Below are 22,272 nucleotides of genomic sequence, written 5' to 3' on the forward strand. Positions count from 1 at the left end.
TTTTGCCACACCCAGTCAGAACAAACTGAACGAGTATATAAATGCTCAATTTGTAGATATTAGTTTAGTTTTAATCATCTACTGATGATGCTAACATGGTTACCAAAACGCGCGTCCAGTGTAAAAGTAAAAGTGTTTTAGTGTATTGTGATGATTTAGTGTTTCATCTTTTTTGATATTTTTGTGACCCTACCCTCATATTTTTGGCAATGGGCAGGATACCTACCTGGCAAGAAGAACGGACAATAGATGGACCACAAAAATTACAGCCTGGTATCCACGAGGAATTAAGATACTTACCCCCGGTGTTTTCAGGTACGGATAGCGTGTTATAATCTGCCAGATATATTTTATTTGACTGATAGCAGAAAAACGCGTATCTTCACCTATAGATAACAGTACCTATTAGATAAATTAAACTTATCTCCCAGATATCCTATCTGGCGCCCGAACTGCCAAATAGTGCTTTATTTGTCGGATAAAAATTTGACGCATGAGCAAAGGCATCAGAAGATATTGATTTTATTTGATATTTGACAAAATTGCTTAACATAACCAAGACATTGTTATTATTGAAGATTTCGTTTATTCCAATAAATTCGATTTTAGATTATTTGGAAAAGACTTACCTATTATGAGTATGTAGGCTATAATCATTTTAGAACGTATGGGGTATAAACACCAATAAACACATTGAAATGGTGCAAAAAATTATTGTTGCTAGTGCCGGATTTTATAAGGACTGTTACAAAATAAAGAGAGTCTCTGTTCTGTTAGAGCATCAGAACGAAGAGAATGCATTAAGTTAGGATAATAGTGATAAAACAGTAATTTATAAATTATTTTATTTAAATCCTTTCAATTATAAACCATTACTAAATATTATATAAAATGCTAATGTTTATAATATCTGTGTCGTCGCTACTGTAGTAACGACTTGCTCTAGAAAGTTGCTTTTTTACTAAAAGATAGCTAAATGGCTCTTCTAAAAACTGTCGTACGCTCTAAAGTAGGTAAAAAATAAATAAAACTTTTTAAATCAAACTATTTATTTCCTTTTTAATTCGCATATCTTAATTCATTAATATTATAACAGGAACCTTATAAAACCTCACAAAACTCACATTTGCTTTTATTTCTTTTGTGTTACAATTTTAGTTTAATTTCTTGCACTATGTCTCTGTTGTTTAGATAAGATTTTTCCTTTATTTTTTCTTTTTTTTTGAAGTTCCATCACTTGGAGTTTTTAAAAATAAAAGTAATATGACAAAATTGTTTTTATTTAATTTTTTTTATTAAATAATTTGTACATATAATGTGTAAATGTAACAATTATTATAGGTACTATTCATTTATTATTATTAAGACAAAAGTATAAGTGCATTTATCTATTTTATAAAATAAAAACTCACCTTAATTACTATCATTGATGCTATCCCACCTATTTCTTTACTACGAGAAGTCCCTACAACATATTTGTTATTACTAACCAGTCTTATGCTATTTTTAATTTTCAATATTAATAACTTACCAGATGGTGGTTTTAGGATTGGTTTATAAATCTCTGCTTGCACTTCACCAGCTTCTTCCATATTTTCTATTATCAATTGTACTAAAATATTAATATAATAAATATAACAGTAATATCATGTAATTAAACTATAAATTACTTACAGATTATTTTTTCTTGTTTTAATTTCTTATAAATCGCATTCCATCAATAGATCTATTGCACCACCACCACTGCTGAAATTGAATTATCTTAAAAATTTAAATAGCCTATACCATAATAGGACTAGTTGGAGTTGAACACAAAATATATTTTAGTTGAATTTTATTGTTTTTATTTTCATTTTGACGATCTTTTGACAACTGAACAATAACCTCACTTTTTAATCTAACGATTTGAAATTCCGAGTTTCTGTCTCTGTCTGTTGTATCGAACTTTCATATATAACCATCTCAATTTCAGATATCTTATATTGGTAACACTTTTTCTACGGAGTGTCTACCGGTCCGTAGGCGGCCGTCCTCCAAATTGTTATCTATTGGATTATTTTGTATGAAAATACCCAAATGTTATATCCTATAGATATCAGGCTCTAGATTGTTTATGTTTTACATGGTTATTTGTTAGATAAAAGTTATTTATTTATAACTGAAGAGACCGCGCCTTAGAGGAAGAACGAACCTGAGATGGGGCCATGATATTAGGAAATTAGCAGGGATAACCTGGACCCGCATAGCCAACTGTAAAGAGAGTATGTGAGGGAGGCTACACCATAATTGGAAATGATTGCATAACCTAAAGATGATGATCATGATGATATCTAAAGGAAAGAGAATTTCCGAAAGCTTGGCGTATGTATAACATTATTTAATTTTTGCCTTCTTAAGAAGTTTTTTGTTAAATATACAAATACATATAAATTTTTTATTGATGATTAACAAATTAATTCTCTACAGCTTGTACATTTTACTACAAAATTTTATGTCTATGCACAGCAATTCAAAACTTTACTCTTGCTTCCACGTATATAATATTATATTACTCTGCGTATAGTCTCACTTCCGCAGAGACCTGTCTTCGTTTACTAACAGAATATAAACTTTACAGCTGCGTTTCGCTTTGACAACTTTCTAGTTGGAGCAATTATCGCCGAAGCATAACACACCAAGTTAGACTCGAAGTTTACAACTCCGCTTTTGAACGATTACCAGTCTACCAAGGCAGGTGCAGTACTTAAGGCTAGAGGTGGGAATTCTAGTTCCTTGGGGGGAACTAGTTCCTTAGTTCTTGTTCCTCTAGAGGAATAGTTCCTTGAACTAGGTCTTTAGTTCACAATAGTTCCCGATTAACATTGACATCCCCGTTGCTTGCTAATGGGTTTCATTGTCAGATTCACAGTATGATCGGTATAATTTTTATGATGTACGAAATATAACGAGATGTGTAATTGAAATGCATATAAATTGAATTGTACATATTGAAATGTAACAAATAGCGAGAAATTTGTTACAAAACCATATAAATTATATATCACTGTAATCACAAAACTTCAATCTATTTCCGTATTGTAACGGAATTTTAAATTATGTCTTTATTTTCGAGAAAATTTAGTAAGGAATAGAATGTAGAATGTAGAATGTTTAGGAGGGGAGTTAATCACCGCGACCTTATATATCTATTGTGAGTTCCCCTTTCTTGAGTTATAACGAGTTATAGTAATCCTCATCATGTGTCTCAGGGGGCTTTAGCAAAAGCCAGTATTCGAGACGGCTCCACAGAGGAGGCCAGCTCTCCATCCTCGACATCAGACATACCAAGGTTCATGGCACGAATGGTCGTCGTCTCGGCGCACTCAGTGATAAGGTGTTCTGGTGTTTCCCCATTTTCCCCACAAAATCTGCATTCGCCGTTGTTTCTCAGTTTCAGCCTACTGAGGTGTTCGTTGAGGAGATAGTGTCCTGTTAGAAACCCTGCGACAATCCGAAGATTGTTTTAACTTAAATCAAGAAAAACCTTTGATTTTTCTCAGTCGTAAGTTCTGAGGAACTTTTTCGAGTGTCTTAGACCGTTGGAGGACACCCATTCCAAGTTACGTATGGAGTCTTCCAGATTCTTCAGTTCCGCTTTCAGTTGGTTCCCGTTTGGAAAACAGAACGGTTCTGGCCCAGTTAGGGGAGTGTTCGCTCCTTTTCTAGCTAGATCATTTGCTTTTTCATTGCCTTCTATCCCTTGGTGAGCATGCATCCAGAGTAGGAGGACTTTTTTTAGTAAGGAATAAGGAATATTTTGTTGATGTTTGACTATCAAAATCGTAAAAATAAAGAAGTTGTCTAAAAATGTGTTTCAATACGGATATAGTATAATCCTTTATATTAAATTTCCTTCTTTATTTGTGTAAAAATACCTAGAAGGGTTTTCACAAGGTTTTATAGGCTTCCGGAGAGATCAAGTATTTTCCACTGCAATAAAATCACTTCCCATGTAGCATTGGTAGGTTATCTAACGTCGGGTATACGTCGCGTTCAATAAACCCGATGTCGGGTACCAACGTCGACCCTTATTGCATACCTGACGACTCTTATTTGCACCGAAATGGGGAATACAGATTCGGGTCGCCTCGACGCGACGTCGGTATCTGACCTAATAGGGAATGTAATTCTACCAACTACTAACGTCATATTACGTTGGATTTCAGTCACTTAAAATTCGTCGCTAAGCAAGTTATGTTATGTTTCCAACTGCCACTAAGAATACATAAAAATTTTCCCAAAGAAACTAACTAATTACAAATGGATTCAATCACTCCTCGAATATAACTATAAGTGCCTCACTCAATTTCATAATATAATACCCTGAATCATTAATCCAGACATCAGTTTTGTCAACGGAAGTCACTTTTTTGATATATCTGATTAAAATACTCCGGAAAACAACGAGCGCCTTCAAAATTAGGTAGATTTATGAAACAAAAATATCTATAAAAAAGTAACTCGAAAAATATAATTTTTTTTATTTTCTAGCTGGTTTAATCATAAAACTGTACTGTGGTTCCCCCCAAACTCAACCTTATCAATATTATTCTACTAGAAATCGAAATGTGAATATAAATTTTAAAAACAAAAAACGATTTTAAAATGGCTGACAATCGGATACGTGTTAAGAATGGCGGATTTCTGTGTCCGACTTAATATGAACTACCAATATACTACCCGACCGGGTCTCCAACATTAGCCGTCTCACACGACCGAAGTCATCAAACCGACGACCGGCAATCGTGGCTATGACGTATACAGAGAAGACCAGGCTACTAGTAACATAGCAAGTTGCCGGACGAATTTACGTTTAGGTACCCGATTTGCGTTCGTTCTCGAGATTCACTACCGGCTAGTCGGCTGGTCAGGCAGTACGTGCTTGTGTTAACTAATGGGTTTCGTTGTCAGTCAGAACTATTCACAGTATGATCGGTATAATTTTTATGATGTACGAAATATAACGAGATGTGTAATTGAAACGCATATAAATTGAATTGAACATATTGAAATGTAACAAATAGCGAGCAATTTGTTACAAAACCATATAAATTATATATCACTGTAATCACAAAACTTCAATCTATTTCCCGTATTGTAACGGAATTTTAAATTATGTCTTTATTTCGAGAAAATTTTAGTAAGGAATAAATGTAGAATGTAAATGTTTAGGGAGGGAGTTAATCACTGCGACCTTATATATCTATTGTGTGTTCCCTTTTCTCATTAATCTTCAGGGCTTTAGCAAAGCCAGTATCTGAGACGGCTCCACAGAGGTTGTAGCCTCCATCCTCGACATCAGACATACCAAGGTTCATGGCACGAATGGTCGTCGTCTCGGCGCACTCAGTGATAAGGTGTTCTGGTGTTTCCCCATTTTCCCCACAAAATCTGCATTCGCCGTTGTTTCTCAGTTTCAGCCTACTGAGGTGTTCGTTGAGGAGATAGTGTCCTGTTAGAAACCCCGCGACAATCCGAAGATTGTTTTAACTTAAATCAAGAAAAACCTTTGATTTTTCTCAGTCGTAAGTTCTGAGGGACTTTTTCGAGTGTCTTAGACTGTTGGAGGATACCCATTCCTAGTTACGTATGGAGTCTTCCAGATTCTTCAGTTCCGCTTTCAGTTGGTTCCCGTTTGGAAAACAGAACGGTTATGGCCCAGTTAGTGGAGTGTTTGCTCCTTTTCTAGCTAGATCATTTGCTTTTTCATTGCCTTCTATCCCTTGGTGAGCAGGCATCCAGAGTAGGAGGACTTTTTTTAGTAAGGAATAAGGAATATTTTGTTGATGTTTGACCATCAAAATCGTAAAAATAAAGAAGTTGTCTAAAAATGTGCTTCAATACGGATATAGTATAATCTTTTATATTAAATTTCCTTCTTTATTTGTGTAAAAATACCTAGCCAGTTTTATATAAAACGTTAAATACCAAACGCTTATTTTGCTATTTGGTTGTGAAGGAGGAACATTCTATTAGGAGGTGGTGCACTGTTAATTGGTCGCCACAAAGAGGGCAGTTAGGTGGGGTCAGCCTTTTAAAAGGAAAAAATGAGATAAATAACAGTGACCCAACCTGAGCCGATTCCAAATGACAATTTCTGGGTAGTGACCAAACTACAGAAACTTGAAAGAATTGAAGGTTGCATTCATATAGTTAATTTGAGTTTCTTGTTACTTCCCACTCTGCCTGAATACCACTTTTTATTGTGGACATATGTAGAAATTTAAGTTCAGAGATAGAAAATGCAAGTGGTATAAAATCTTCATCATTCGCCGCAGTCATCCGCAATCTTATCAGCATCCTCATTACCTCTTATACCCATACGGCTAGGAATTCATACTAGATCAACAGTTGAACCTTTGGATATTGAAGTGTGATGCAAGTCGAATAAAAACATGTAATTGCGTATGTTAAAAACATATAGGTAACTTTTATTGCAGATAAAAAAAATTAAAAAAGAAACTCAAATCAGAGTTTAAAAAACTATATCACAAATCAATTCGAGCAAATAATATGAACATTTTACGAAAAATTGAATTTTTCCTAATTTCCTCACTTTTTGTTTTTGTCTAAAAATTCAAAATCTACTTCTTCTTAGAAGATATTTCTTAATTTTCGGGACCTAAAGTGAAACATTCCCATAAAATATTCAAAGAACAAACTAAATATCAAAAACAGTACCTACGACAATTTTCCAGTATCCACGACATCGTCGTCGCATTGTATTATATCTCGGATCTGCCGACTGAATAGATTCCCGTGAACTAGTTCTTTAATTATTCCTCTCAGTCCTTTCGATCCGCGACAGGAAACACCCTCTGGCACTCTTCACTCCCGCCTAGCATCTAAACTATTCTTTTATTTAGTTCCTCTAGTTCCACTAGGTTCAGATCCGACAACATACGGCTGGCACTCCCCACTCCTGCCTAGCATTGGGCTACGATCGCCCTGGCGGAACCGTCGCCGTCTATTATTATATACACAACCAAACTTATATGGAATCATCTATTATTTTTCATAATTTTTGAGATGTATGAAAATTTTCTGTTTATGAATAAAACTCAGTTCTTACCAATGACTTTTAATGAAAAATAATCCATATAGCAATTAAAAAAAATAATCATTTCCCAAAATAAACAAAATGGTATTTTTTGGTTTCTGAAACAAAATTAAGATTTAAATTTTTAATGACCAAAAAGCATAAGCAAGAAGAAACTTGATAGTTTTAATATTCCTTGTTGCCACCTCTAGCCCTTATGTAAGCTTCTATCCGCGTTGGCATGCTTCTTATTAAATTATCCACGTTGTCTTGGGGTATGTTTTTCCATTCTGCTAATGCTGCATCAATAAGCTGTGCGAGATTTCCTGGATTGTTTAGACGAGCTCTAACCCTTCTTTTGAGCTAGTCCCACAAGTTTTCGATAGAGTTTAGATCTGGTAAATAGACAGGCCAGTTCAAAACTATGACACCTTCCGTTTCAAGACATTCTCTAGTCACTCTGCTGGTATGGGGAGGTGCACTATCGTGCATGAAGTTAAAATTATCCCCAATTGCAGCTTTCCAAAGACTAACAATTGGTTCTAGCACCAAATCAACATATCTCCGACCCGTTAAAGTTTGTTGAAGTGGTAACAATGGATTTTTTGCTTCTAGTGTAACACCTCCCCAGAACATTACAGTTCCTCCTTTATATCTTGGTACAGATTTGGCAGCCTGAAGTCTCGCTCGTCTTCCTGGAGCTCTGAGAACCCGAATTCGATGGTTATCTGATCTTAGGCCAACTCCATTGGTTTCATCCAAAAAATGAACATTTTGCCAATTCTCAGTTGTCCAGTTTTGATGTTGAAGGCATCAATTTAGCCGGTCAGCTTTATTTTGCCGAGATAACTGTGGGATCCGTAAATCTTACGCTGTAAACCGTTGTACACGAAGCCTTTTTTCTTATGGTTTCAACTGAAACGTTCACACTTGTAGCTGCCAGAAGTTGTCTTTGTAGCTCTGGATGGGAAACATTGAGATTTATTCTAGCAATTTAGCACACAAGGCGGTCTTGTTGTTCAGTTGTGACTCTTTGACGACTTTGTCTGGGCCTATCCTTGTGTGTTCCTAATTCCAAGTACCTTGCATATGTTTTCGATACAACACCCTGAGTAACGCCTACTATCTCTGCTACGTCTCTCTGGAGCATTCCTTGTTCGGTTAGAGCAATAATTCTTCCCCTCTATACATCTGTTAATCCAACATAATGCATTTTTTAATTTTTTTGGATCGAATGAAAATTACCGGACAATCGTGATTTTACTACTGAACACAAAATTCAAAAGAAAATAAATCGCAGCAGTCGTTTATTCTTTATTATCATGTTTATTTACAACAAAAAGCTTTATCTTTAAGATGTATACCAATTTTTATCCTTGCAAGAAATTTAGTCAGAAATAAAGAGTGAAAAGCTTGGTTGTGTGTATATCCCGGAATAGGTCCTGAGGAACTAGTTCTTTGTGAAACCGGGAACTAGTTCCTTTAATTCCGGGATCGGAATAGTTCATTGGAACTAGCTCGTTCACGAACTACACACCTCCACTTTAGGCAGAATTAAAATAATACATGCCCGGGGACATATATTTACAGGGCTGGACGGTCGTAAAATTCTGTATTTAGTTTTAGTGCGCTGCTATTAGGAAGTTTGGAGAGGCATGACGTAACGGGGTCGTTTCTGTGAAACAGCTGACTATTAAAAATTATCTCATCTAAATTAAAGTACTGGGCTGTGGGTTGTAAATTTTAAGGTCCAGCATAAGCTATTATTAAATTTGAGATATCTTAATTAGGTAAAGACTCGATAATCCTTCTCAAAAACAGGGGTGGTAGATTGTGTGTGAAGAGAGAATTTAATCACCGCGCCCTATACAGGGTCCGGCAATAGTACGTTGGGCATCTGCATCTTCTAGAATAAAAAACTTGTGAATTTTTTTTAAGTGTAAACCTAAAGTATGTAATTACTGTGGAAAATGCCAATTCAACATTGTGTTATTTACTGATGGATTTAGGCTCTCGAAGGGTTTTCACAAGGTTTTATAGGCTTCCGGAGAGATCAAGTATTTTCCACTGCAATAAAATCACTTTCCATGTAGCATTGGAAGGTTATCTAACGTCGGGTATACGTCGTGTTCAATAAACCCGACGTCGGGTACCAACGTCGACCCTTATTGCTGTACCTGACGACTCTTATTTGCACCGAAATGGGGAATACAGATTCGGGTCGCCTCGACGCGACGTCGGTATCTGACCTAATAGGGAATGTAATTCTACCAACTACTAACGTCATATTACGTTGGATTTCAGTCACTTAAAATTCGTCGCTAAGCATTTACGTTATGTTATGTTTCAAATTCGCTACCAAGAATACATAAAATTTTTCCCAAAGAAAACTAACTAATTACAAATGGATTCATAATCACTCCTCGAATATAACTATAAGTGCCTACCTAATTTCATAATATAATAATTCTGAATCATTAATCCAGACATCAGTTTTGTCAACGGAAGTCACTTTTTTGATATATCTGATTAAAATACTCCGGAAAACAACGAGCGCCTTCAAAATTAGGTAGATTTATGAAATAAAAATATCTATAAAAAAGTAACTCGCAAAATATTTTTTTAATTTTCTAGGTTTAATCATAAAACTGTACTGTGGTTCCCCCTAAACTCAACCTTATCAATATTATTCTACTAGAAATCGAAATGTGAGTATAAATTTTAAAAACTCAAAAAGGATTTTAAAATGGCTGACAATCGGATACGTGTTAAGAATGGCGGATTTCTGTGTCCGACTTAATATGAACTACCAATATACCAATTCCGACCGGGTCTCCAACATTAGTCGTCTCACACGACCGAAGTCATCAAACCGGACGACCGGCAATCGTATTATGACGTATACAGAGAAGACCAGGCTACTAGTAACATAGCAAGTTGCCGGACGAATTTACGTTTAGGTACCCGATTTGCGTTCGTTCTCGAGATTCACTACCGGCTAGTCGGCTGGTCAGGCAGTACGTGCTTGTGGACGGGTCGGTCGTGACAGACTAGGAACTAGGAATACGACGCGAGGAGTGCCGAGTATTTATTATTTTCATTTTAAGTGTTTACCTTCACTTAAGGTAACATTTAAAATAAAAATACTTAAATATTTATTATTGGAGTGTGTTTTCAAGCGGAAACTAAAAATAAATAAATTCTCTAAACCCAAAAAAAAAAATAATTACTCTAAATAAAAAAAGTTATAACAAGTGTTCAAAAAGACCACCTTCTTGTGCTAGACAGAAGCCTAGGCGGTCGTAAAATCCCCGTCTGACATTGACTAACGTATTAGGGCTAATAGTTTGGAAAGCCTCTCGTATTTTTACTTGAAGCTCATCCAGATAATTAGCCCTATTATGGACCATACACTTTGGATTTTACATAACCCCACAAAAAGAAATCATTGGGAGAAAGATCTGGTGATCTAGCGGGCCACAAAATAGTTCCATATCCACTAATTAAACGGTTGGGAAAAGTATTGTTCAAATATTCTTGAACAATACGGGCATTGTGGGCAGGGCAACCACCTCAGCAATTTGATTACTTGCAAACATGGGATTTTGATCCGCGGTAGCACAAATGAACACTTGCTTTAACTCCTGTTCTTTATTAATCAACACATCAGGGTTTTTGTGGGGAGACGCACCCATGTGTTTCAAAATTATTATTAATAACTCCTGATATAGTAGGTAAAGATGGAATTGGCATGTTTACAAAAGTTTGTGGAAAAATTGTTTGTATATCCCGATAAGACCTATTTTGGAAATACCATGTTACAATTTGAATTTTCCCACGAACTTCGTAAACATCCATTATTTTACTTAAAAAATAAATTTTACACGAGAACTGTCGCGAGAATCTATGTATTCGTTTTGGCTATTAAAACAGGAATAAATACAAATTCTGAAACATTCTTATCACATAATATCGACCTATTTTTATTTTATCGCATTTTTTCGCCTGCTTTTTATCCGACGGATGGGTATACGCTAATTCGTCCGGTTTTGTCTATGTTACTACTACGGGTGGTCCGGTCTGTATAATTTCAACGTACGCCACGTAAAATTTGCGATCGGCTGACATACGTAGGAGCATTCGTCGCGTCGTCGGCCCACACAGCATATAATTTTTCGTATTCCTGGTAAACGATTCCCGATGATGTCTGTTATTGGTCTATGATGTTTGTTGTCAAAAAATATTTGACGGTTGACGGTTCAACGGTTTCGTAGGCGTAACCTCACTTTGCGTATCAGCGATTTGTGGATTTGTGCAATTATATTTTAGTTTTTGTTTTCTCCTTAAAAAATGAGCAGCCACTTTTTTTAAGATAGTATATATACAAAATTTAAAAGAATTGGAACCAGTACCTCACATGTGGGACGAGGATGGGGTCTGCTGGTTTCCCAAGTAAAAAAAAAGAAATTAAGGTGCACCAGTGTAATGCAGCATCTCTTCCGGATAAAATGCATTCGTGGGTGGAGGAAAGACATCACTACTACTATTATTATTTTGCAAAAGCCTCGACCTCTTTCTGTAAAATGTAGATGAATGTCTAAATGCCTTTTTAGTGCTTTTTTTAGGCATACTAAAAAAAATTAAGTTTGTTTACAAAAACTTTTTCTTAGGTTATGTTCATGATGTTTATTAGGCCGCAAATGCTACTTAATGGGTTGTATTTACGGACGTAAATAGAGATACGTAAATTAGGTTATAAATATGAACATAAAATACAACAACATATAATTGGACGTTATTTTAGGGATTATCAGTGAGACGTATCCTATCGGACAACGGGTAGACGTCGGGCTAGTTCAAGTATACGTCGTGCAAGCCAACGTGGGAACGACGTTGGGAAATTAATAAAAATGGTACGTTGTTATTTTGTACGTCGATAGATCGTTGGATTTACCGACTCGGATCCAACGACGTCGCTTTTAATAGGAAAGCGACGTCACCAGTCGTATCACCAACACCCGACCTAAATTTGCACAAAGTCTGACGTCGCTTCAGGTCAGATTTAGTTCTAAGTCAGATAGATGCTACTTGGGTTATAATCAATAATCACGCAAGGAGCAATCATGCAATAATCACGCCAAGGAGCCCATATCTAATATATGTACACTACATTACTTATTACAAAAGTATAAATCAAAATTCATTTTATTTCAATCTAAATAGAAAAAAATATATCTATGTATTATATATATGTTTTATTTATAAAATATATATTCTCTTAAACAGCATTCATAACTTTATTTCTAGATGTAAACAGAATTTTCTGTCTGTTTGGTAGATGTGTTAGGATTTCTGTTCAGACGAATTTTCATCAAAATACCCCATTTTTGACACCTAAGAGTAGGGGAAATAAATCACAATCACTCGGGAATTCCAATCGGAGCGATTTGACGTCAATCTCTTTCTTCGGGAAATTTTGATATAAAATATATTGAATATGTTTGTTAGCTGATAACCTACTATTATTTTATCTATTCAGAAAAGAGCTATTAGTGTCAACGTTAAAAAGTAACAATAAAGAGTCAAACGTCTCTAAGTCAATAAAAACATATTCTTTTCGTTAAATCTTAATTGCATCAAAGTAGGAAAATATTGCAACATAGCAGGAAGTAACGTCTAGGTTTGTGGTATAAAAAATTAAAATACCAAAAACGCCAAAATTATTATGGATTGTCATTCCCCAGCCGTCTTTGACGCCGTTTTTTAAGAACATATGTTATTAAATATATTGTTAATGCTTATTACTCACGCAGAAGTAAGAGGTAAATAATCAACTCCATATACTTTTATATTTAGCTTATCTATACTAATATATAAAACCCTTAAGCGACTGACTCACTGATTAATCACGATCCTGCTCAAATCACTCAACGTAAGAAGCCCAATTTTGGCATACAGATTGATTCTAGGGTTTAGAGGTTCGATAATAAGGGATTTTTCGAAATTCCAGTTCCAAGGGGGTGAAACCACCCCTCAAATATTACAATATTTTTTTATTTAAAAAACGGTCAAGTTTCCGAAAAAACGCTTAAACAGGTATATTTTATTTATTTTTTATATATTTTAAGATTTTTTGTATAAAATACTCTGTATAAATGTATACAGGGTGTTTCGAAAAATCTGGTCATTGATTAATCACGATCCTGTTTAAAGCGCTTGACGTAAAAAGCTGATTTTTGAAAAACGGATTGACTTTAGGGTGTAGAAGTTCGATAAGAAGGGATTTTTCGAAACTCGAATTCTAAGAGGGTGAAACAACCCCTCAAATATTAGAATATTTTTTATTTTAAAACCGGCGAGTTTTTCGGAAAAACACTTAAACAAGTATATTTTATTTTGTTGTTTTACATATTTTAAGATTTTTTAAAAATTTATACAGGGTGTTTCATAAAATATGACCATTGAATAATCACGATTCTGCTGAAACTGCTTGACGTTTAAAGCTGATTTTTCTCAAACGGATTGACTGTGGGGTATAGAGGCTCGGTAAGGAGGGATTTCTTGAACCTCCAATTCCAAAAGGGTGAAAACGCCCCTCAAATATTACAAATTTTTTATTTAAAAAAGGGTTAGTCTTTCGGGACACGCATAATTGCTTGGACACGTTATAAAAGTATAAACGCTTGGACACGTATAAAAAAAATACAGAGTGTTTCAAAAAGTTGGGTTATTGATTAACCACGATTCTGCTTAAACTGCTTGACGTAAAAAGCTTATTTTTGGCACACGGATTTTTCGAAAGTCAAATTCCAACGAGATGAAACTACTCCTCAAATATTACCAAGTTATATAATAATATCGCCATATTGTTTTTTCTCATGCTGACATAAATGTGAAAAAATTTTATTCAGTTTGTATGTTAATGGAAATTCTTGCTTTGCTTTATAATCACCATTACAAATGATTAATTCGAGCGAACGAAATCGCAGGTAGACGCTAGTATATGATATATATATATTTTAGCTTATAGACACATTCTCCAATGAAAACAAAAGTAATTTCTAGTTTATAATATGGTGTTACTACAGCAGTAGTAATCCAACAACAGTTTAAAGTTAAATCGATAAAAATAAGGAAAACTTGTTTTAGATATGAAAAGTTACTGTGTACGAATGTTAAAAAAAGTTATAATGAATATATCCTAACTTTTGCTATGCATTTAAATTCATTTTAATTTTATACATTCGCAAATCCGTTATATTGTAATTTACTGGAAAGTTTGGTAGAATTTTCCAATGTTGTTCAAACATCGTATAATGGAAAAATTTTTAGATTAACAAAGTTCATAAATTATAACCTTCAGAAATATGTTTATTTTTTTATATTAAAATCCTATAAAATGAGCTCCTTGTAAGTGTCCTGTAAAATTTAACTATTTTTTGATTACTAACTTATTTTTAGCTAAAATATATCAATGTAAATGAGCCTGGAAATCTCTTGGTGCTTAAAATTTTACTGTAACTTAATTTGCTTCTATGACTTGGATACTCTTGATTACTTCTATGACTTGTAACCAACAATTCGAAGTTGGTTAAAGAATGCCTAGAGTTTCTAAACTTGAATAAAATACTTAAATCAGGTAAATAAAATAAAAATCCTCCTATTCTGGGTGCGAGCATACCAATAGATAGAAGATAATGAAAAAGCAAACGATTTAGCTAGAAAAGGGGGAAACACTCCACTAATTGGACAAAAAAAAATAAAAGTGGAACGATCTAAGACACTCGAAGGAATTTTTCAGGGTTTACGACCTAGGGAAGTCACAGATTTTTCTTGACTTAATTATGAACAATCATGGATTGTCATGGGGTTTTTAACAGAACACTCTCTCCTCAATGAATAGCTCAGTAGATTGAAGCTAGGAAACAACGGCGAATGCAGATTCTGTGGGGAAAATGGGGAAACACCAGATCACCTCGTTACTGAGTGCGCCGAGACGCCAACCATTCCTGACATAAACTTTGGTACGTCTGATATTGGAGATGGAGAACTAACCTCTGTAAAATCGTCTCAGATACTGGCTTCTGACAAGTATAAACACAGTATAACACACATCATCAATGTACCATACAGAACATAAGTAATATCTCGATCAGAGTGGAAATAATATTGCTAATCCTTTAACAAGATGATGGTAAATAGCTCTAACAGTAATAAAATTAATATTAAAACTAGATGTAGTACTTACAGCTTTGTCGCCAAGCTGTTCAACTCGACAGTGCAAAAATGCAGTTCTGCCCACCACCGTAGTGACATTTCTATTATGGTTGTATTCGAAGTACGGCTGAGTGTTCACTGTCACTTTCGAAGTTCCGTGAGACTTAACCAATCCTGCAAAGAAAAATAATATAACAATTCAATGTTGGGTACTATAAAGAATAATAATAGTTACAAACATAATTTATGGATTTTATAAACGGTTCCACATCAGATTTATTTGTCATTTTGATTCAGGGGAAATTTAAATTTTGTAACAATTAAAATATGTAACAGTTACCCTGCCTGCTATTTAGTAAAATATTAATATATAAATAATATAGTGGCATCAAGCTATAAAACTGCAATTTTAAGTTAAATAAATATCCAACTTTATGAAACCTTCTTTTAGCTACAAAATTTATATTTCTCTTCAATATTCAGTCTCACTTAGATCAACAAAAGTTTATTTAAACTTTAATTTATCGCGACGAGCAACCCGCGTATATTCCAAACCAATAATTTACTTACTTACCAGACCCTCAAGCCTTTTGGTCAATATTTAAGGACCCGGGTGTTCTTGGTAATTACAAAATTGATTTAGTTCAAACCCCAAAAAGGGCGTCGACCTCAAATTTGCCATGAACTTTATAGAGGCGATTTTGGTTTAAAATTGGTAAATTTCTAATAAATTTAATTTCCAAATTTAATATATATGCTTCAGAGGAAAGTGTAATAAATTATCTTTTAAGCTTATAATTTATGATAATTTTAAAACTATAAACTGCATCACAGTTTGTTAGGGAAGTAAATAAATCTGAAAACCAGCTCATTAGTTTATAATTATAAATGATAGAGTTAAATTGAAATAAATTAAACCCCATATAAAATAGGCCTACTATGTATTTCAAAATAGATTGTTACTGTCAATTAAAAATGTTAAGCAGGCTTTTTGAAATGAAACTTCTTTACGTGCGATGGGAGTTAAAATTCAAGGCCGTGACATTCCACGGATTTATATTTTCAGTTATATGTTGCAATATTATTCATGTTATAATATATTTTTTCCTTATTAATATACTATGAATAACTCATTTTTAATATAAAAGATTGAAAACTCTAAAGTAGACATAAGTTTACGTTGCATTTTGATTTATTTTCCTTACTGATATTGTACATTCAATTTATATATTTGGATAACATACTGTACATATATAAACTATCTAAGATAAATTTGAAATTGCTCCCATCTCAAATATTTTATATTGCTTACTCTGGGATGTTGGCAAATAAGACAGGCGAAGTAAATCTCTAGAACATTTGTTTAGATAGGCATCGTACTGAGGATCTTACATTATTTGTAAGTCCCCGTCATTTTCTGTTATATAATACCGGAGGATCAAAAAGTTTTAAACAGCCTCTACACTATTGCCGAAATATTTTACGAAATATTTCTGGAAATATTTTGTAAAACATTTCTAGAAATTTTTTCAGAAGTAAACTCAAATATAAGCCCGTGTTATAAAAATTAGTTCCAACGTTTCCTGAAATAGATCGAAAGGCGCCGTGATTGGTTATTTGTTTTTTATTGTTATCCCAGATTAACAATAAAAAACAAACAACCAATCACGGCGCCTCTCTATCTATTTCAGGAAACGTGGGAACTAATTTTTATAAACACGGGCTTATATTTATCGTAGTATTTTGTGAAATAGCATGAAGCAATTAAGGTCAAACATTGTCGTTGCTTCAGAAAAATAAGTAAAAATAGAGTATAAATAAATATCATTAATTTGTAATGGCGTGTAATGTAATACCACTACTTATATTAAACTGATACGAAAAATCAAAAACAGCATTTAGAAAAGATTACTGATGGTAGATTAAATTGGCTATTCCTCTAAGGTTACACAAGAATATTTAATTTTTATCATTGTCTAACATTATTAATTACAATATAGTAAAAAATATATTTCCAAGACTCAAAATCGTAAAACTGCCGGGCAATACGCAGTGACTGTTCTGGCGGTCCGCCTTTTAGATATTATAATCCACGGTGTTAAACCATGTAAAAAAATTGTCTAATTATTTCTTATTTTCGAATGGATTTATATCAAACAATGTTATTATTATACAGGGTTGTTCACCACATACGGACACGGAGTATTGTAGCTAAACGATTAGATTTTTTACAAATTGTAAGTTTTGAATTCGTTGAAGGACTATTAGAGCTACTTGTTCTTTTCAAAAAACTTGACAAACTTAAACTTCCCTTGGCGATAGAATGCAGAGGTTGTATCGCATCCACTGATTGCATGTAGGAACAGGATATTCCCTTTGACAACAGACGAGAAGTTGAAGTACTTGGGAGAGTAGAATGTATTCTGAGAGGTTCCCTTTCCAGGTTTCATGACGTAAATGTCACCAAATTCATCTAACAAGATGAATTTGGTGATTTGGCGGTTAATAGGATCAATAAATCGGTGTCCTCCCTGATTATGATGACCGTAGTCTTAGATAGCCGCAAAATGTAAGTTTGCACCAAAATACGAAATTTTCTTCGTTTTTAACATTGAATTTCGGCTATACCACTGAAACAAATTTGATGTGTTTCAGTCCTCTATATTATTGAATGCAATGACATTTTCCGGCCGACGCACCGATTTTCAGCTACAAGCAAAAAACTCAAAAATGTGCAAAAATTTGACGGTTTTTTGCCTATCAAAAACTAAGCTCACCTCCTGGGATGGTGCAAACTTAGATTACACGCATTTAGGATCAAATAAAAATATTAAAATGATTTCCAGCTTGCTGGAAATTTATTCCTCAAAATATATTAATTTGATTGGTCTTGCAAAATAAAACACTAAATCACCACAATACACCAAAACACTTTTACTTTTACACTGGACGCGCGTTTCGCTAACCATGTTAGCATCATCAGCAGATGATTATAAGAAAAACTTAGTTTTTTTTAGTTTTAAATAATCATCATTTTAAATAATAATCATCTGCTGATGATGCTAACATGGTTAGCGAAACGCGCGTCCAGTGTAAAAGTAAAAGTGTTTTGGTGTATTGTGGTGATTTAGTGTTTTATTTTGCTGTGTAACACCAAAGGTTCCAACCCTCAACTGTAATATTGATTGGCCTTGTTATATTAATCAATTAAGGCCGCGTAAACAAACATAATATATAAAATTTTATATACTAATTTATTAAAAAATTAACTAATTTATTATAATAAAATTAAATAATAATCATATTGTAATTATATTCCTGCAGATTGAGTGAAAAGTTTTTTTTTAAATATCTACTCTACATATAATAAACGCATGTTCAAATATTAATCTTCTGGATTATATAATCTTCTGGAATTAATCTTCTGGAATATATCAACACAAAACGATATGTAATTAACGTAAAATATCATCGTAACAACAGCTATTTTAGAAACGTTTAGGTTTACTTATTTCACTGATATTTATGAAAAAAAGTCCTTTGCCTCGTGTACAGATAACGGCACGTTTTGGAAACAGCTCAACACAAAACAAAATTGAACGAGGCGACAGGAAACGCTAAAAAAAATCCCCCTGCGCCCTCCTCACGAGTAGTTTTCAGGCGCTTTTAAGACAACCCGAAGTGGGCCAAAACAAATAGAAATAAACCGAAATGCGACAAAGTTGGGCGACGAAATGCGACCTTGATCTGCTTCGAAGAGTTCTCCGCATACACAGTATTGAGAATTGTGTAGAGGTTGTTTTATATCCAAGTTTTTCTTGATTTTGAATATTAATTAAAATGTAATGTAATTTAATGGTCTATCATCGTGAAATTATACTTTATCGTAAAATCTTCCTTTGAGGACTACCCTTTCCTGAATTTTAATTTAATTTAAGTTAACCCTAATTTTTACTGTGACTTTAATACTATCTTCTCTCCTATTTAGACATAAAATTACAAAGTAAATACACTCCGAATTTCCATTATACAAGTGAGTTCTTTCCGAGCTTAGCCCGATCCACGTAGTTTATTTAAAACGATTTATATGCGGATTGCAAAGTGGGACTGAACATATTTTCGCAGTTCTCGAAATATTTTCTTTGGAGCCTTCAAAGAGATACGTTTTGAGGAAGGCATTCGAAGGTTTTTGCTTTTGATGTATGCAAACTACGAGCTGGGAATGTCGCATTAGGGCAATTTGTATTTTTGTGTATAAATATAGTTCGTTTCTTGTAACTTTTCCAATCGTGGTGAAATCCGATCCATCAAAGTAATAAAAATTGATATGTTTTTTAAAGGAAGACAAGATGGTACAAGTCGAAAGTGGCCAGAATTTATTCAATCGAATCCTCATTTCGATTTTTATTTAGATTCTGTATTCTAAATGTGTTATCTCAAATGACGTTTCGTAGGTATGTATGAAAATATATTTCTTAAAGAAACTATTTGGAGAACAAAAAAATTAAAACATTAAACCTAAATAATTTTTTTTATATTGTCAATCGTTTTTGTGATGTTTGAAAAATCTGTGGATTTTGACAACATAATATTTTATTATATATTATAGTCTGTCCAACGAGAAGATCCTTAACAGTGATAGATGTGTCTGTCATTTTAATTTCAAAGTAGTTTATTTTATTTTACAAAGAAATAAGTTGGTACAATTGGAACGTATAGCAGGAAATATTTAAAATTTGATTGACAAGATGACAAGTGATTACTTCAAAATATTGTGAAAAAAACTGTATAAAACTGAACAAATGTAATCGAGTTATTTTATTTAATGAAAACGGTATGTGTTAATACAAAACAAACAAGAACAAGACACTACATACCAAAAAAATATAAAAAAGAACTATTTTTTACTTTCAAGCTTTATGAAACTACCCGCATTTATGATTTGTAATATTCCACAGGAATAAATAAAACAACATAGGTAAATAAAACAAACTATTTTATTAATAATAACACCTACCAAATTTTATACGTTAAAGATTGGTTAATTAACTTTAATCTTAATTTTTTTAAACCAGTACCTTTTGACATTATTTTTCTGCAGTACTAAAATCCATTATTTACCTATCGTGTGATGTCGATATTTTACAGCTACTCTAGTTTTTAGTATGTGTTTAGTTTGATCCTTCTACTATATACGAGATGCACTTATCTACGACGAGATGGTATACAAACTTTATCGATGGCAACTTCATTGGTGTATAAGACTTTCTGCCTGGGCAGCGAGTATTAACCATAAACTGTGCTCTGGGTCTACAGTTAATTTTCACTCGATTTTTCCTCCACTTGACTTCAAAAGACACAAAACACACGTAATAATACGAATCAAAATGCATCATCTTCCAAAACGCAGGGTATTTAACAAAAGTTGACACAAAATTATAACCTATAATTTTGCAAGACTTTGACAAGCGTCAAAAATGACAAAAATCTAAAAGCGAGTTCATACGCATCGGCGTCCGTTTGTCGTTCATCGTTCCGTCAAACCAATAAAATTGAAATACGATCTGTCATTTTTTTAAATAAACCAATAAAACTAGTTAAAAACAACAAGACACGACGCATGACGGATTTATATTTAAACCCATCCATAGATAACTTAAAAATTATTAGAAACTTTTTTTAGTAAAATAAATAGATTGGTATGGGACGTCATCTGCTTTTCTTCTGTCATCGTCTGTCGAAATCTTACCTGAGAAAAAAAACAGAGTTATATACAACAAAATAAGCATTGTTTGATACAGAAAAACTGTGACCGTGGCCACAATGTTGTAAATTCGGCGATGCACAGATGAATTTAAATAATAATTTTCAGCTTTAATTAACGTATTTCCCGCTGCAAATGTACCTTACTGGGCGACGCTTCATTACAATTTGAATAACTCATTCTACCAACTTCCCAAAAACAAATTTTAGATTGTTTGCGTCTAAAATATTTGTCGAAAATTTTGTGTCCATTCCTGCGGACTGCGGCAAACAGAATAAAACATTGTTTGTCAAAGGAAAATTGTGACCGTGGCTGCAGCATTTGCATTTGTTCCATTTGCTTTTACGCCTATTTAAACACGTTTCTGCTTAGTAACGTTGTTACTAACTCTAGACAATTTAAAATTGTTAATAAACTAAATGTTGAAATGATAATTAGGGTTCCGAAGCTCAAAATAAAAAAAACGGATTTCTTATAGAATCACTTCGATGTCTGTCCATCCGCCTGTCTGTCAAAACCCGTCATCTCGGGAACGAGTGGAGTTATCGAGTTGAAATTAAAACCATATAAGGTGGATGTATAAATATATATAATAAAAAAATATAAGTATTTGTTATGGTACTAAAGAAAAAAAAATAATAATTTTGCTTTGATTTTAGTTAAAAAGATCGGTAGTTTTCCACGAAAGCCGGTGGTTCCTTATAAGGCCAATCAAAAATTTGAAGGTTGGCCTTGTTGGAATATTTACAAATCATGAAAAATATACATAAAAACTTAGGTTGTATTTCGTTGCTTACCTTGGTTATGGTTTTATGTTCCGTTTCTATCGGTTTCCTGAAAGTTTTTTATTAGGGAACGCGGTTCCTGAAAAATTCGGTTACAACTGTCACCAAACTAACCAGCGCAAGAAGGCTCGTTTTTCTGGTTTGGTTTGTCAATCAATGTCATTTATGTAACAGAAATCAAGCAAATATTAGAAGTTCGAGTGAAATTCTCATTTAATTTCTAAAATTTGTTATAATATTTTGTATTTACATCCAAAAGCAATGGAGGTAGGCAGTAAAGGTAAATTAATTTCATTAACTAAATAGAATGACTTTTTAGAACCATTTAAACTTATCATGCAGCCATTGTTTCTTAAAGTCAGGAACATTTAAAGAAAACATGAAAAACAAGACAATAAGTAATCCTGAATGTTTTGTAATCTATAAAA

The 22,272-nt window shown here is 33.5% G+C and overlaps 1 protein-coding gene across 1 annotated transcript in view; it reads right to left on the reverse strand.

Annotated features, from left to right (window-relative positions):
- Positions 1-22,272, reverse strand: part of LOC115891244 (zwei Ig domain protein zig-8-like) — a 265,508-nt gene that overhangs the window by 190,595 nt on the left and 52,641 nt on the right. The window contains exon 3 of the mRNA XM_030911673.1: positions 15,327-15,469. Coding sequence (XP_030767533.1) covers positions 15,327-15,469 — 143 coding nt within the window. The remainder of the gene's footprint in view (positions 1-15,326; positions 15,470-22,272) is intronic.

The sequence above is a fragment of the Sitophilus oryzae genome, unplaced genomic scaffold, assembly GCF_002938485.1.
Source record: "Sitophilus oryzae breed Bouriz unplaced genomic scaffold, Soryzae_2.0 scaffold_980_pilon_pilon, whole genome shotgun sequence".
In the NCBI taxonomy this organism is placed as follows: Eukaryota; Metazoa; Arthropoda; class Insecta; order Coleoptera; family Curculionidae; genus Sitophilus; species Sitophilus oryzae.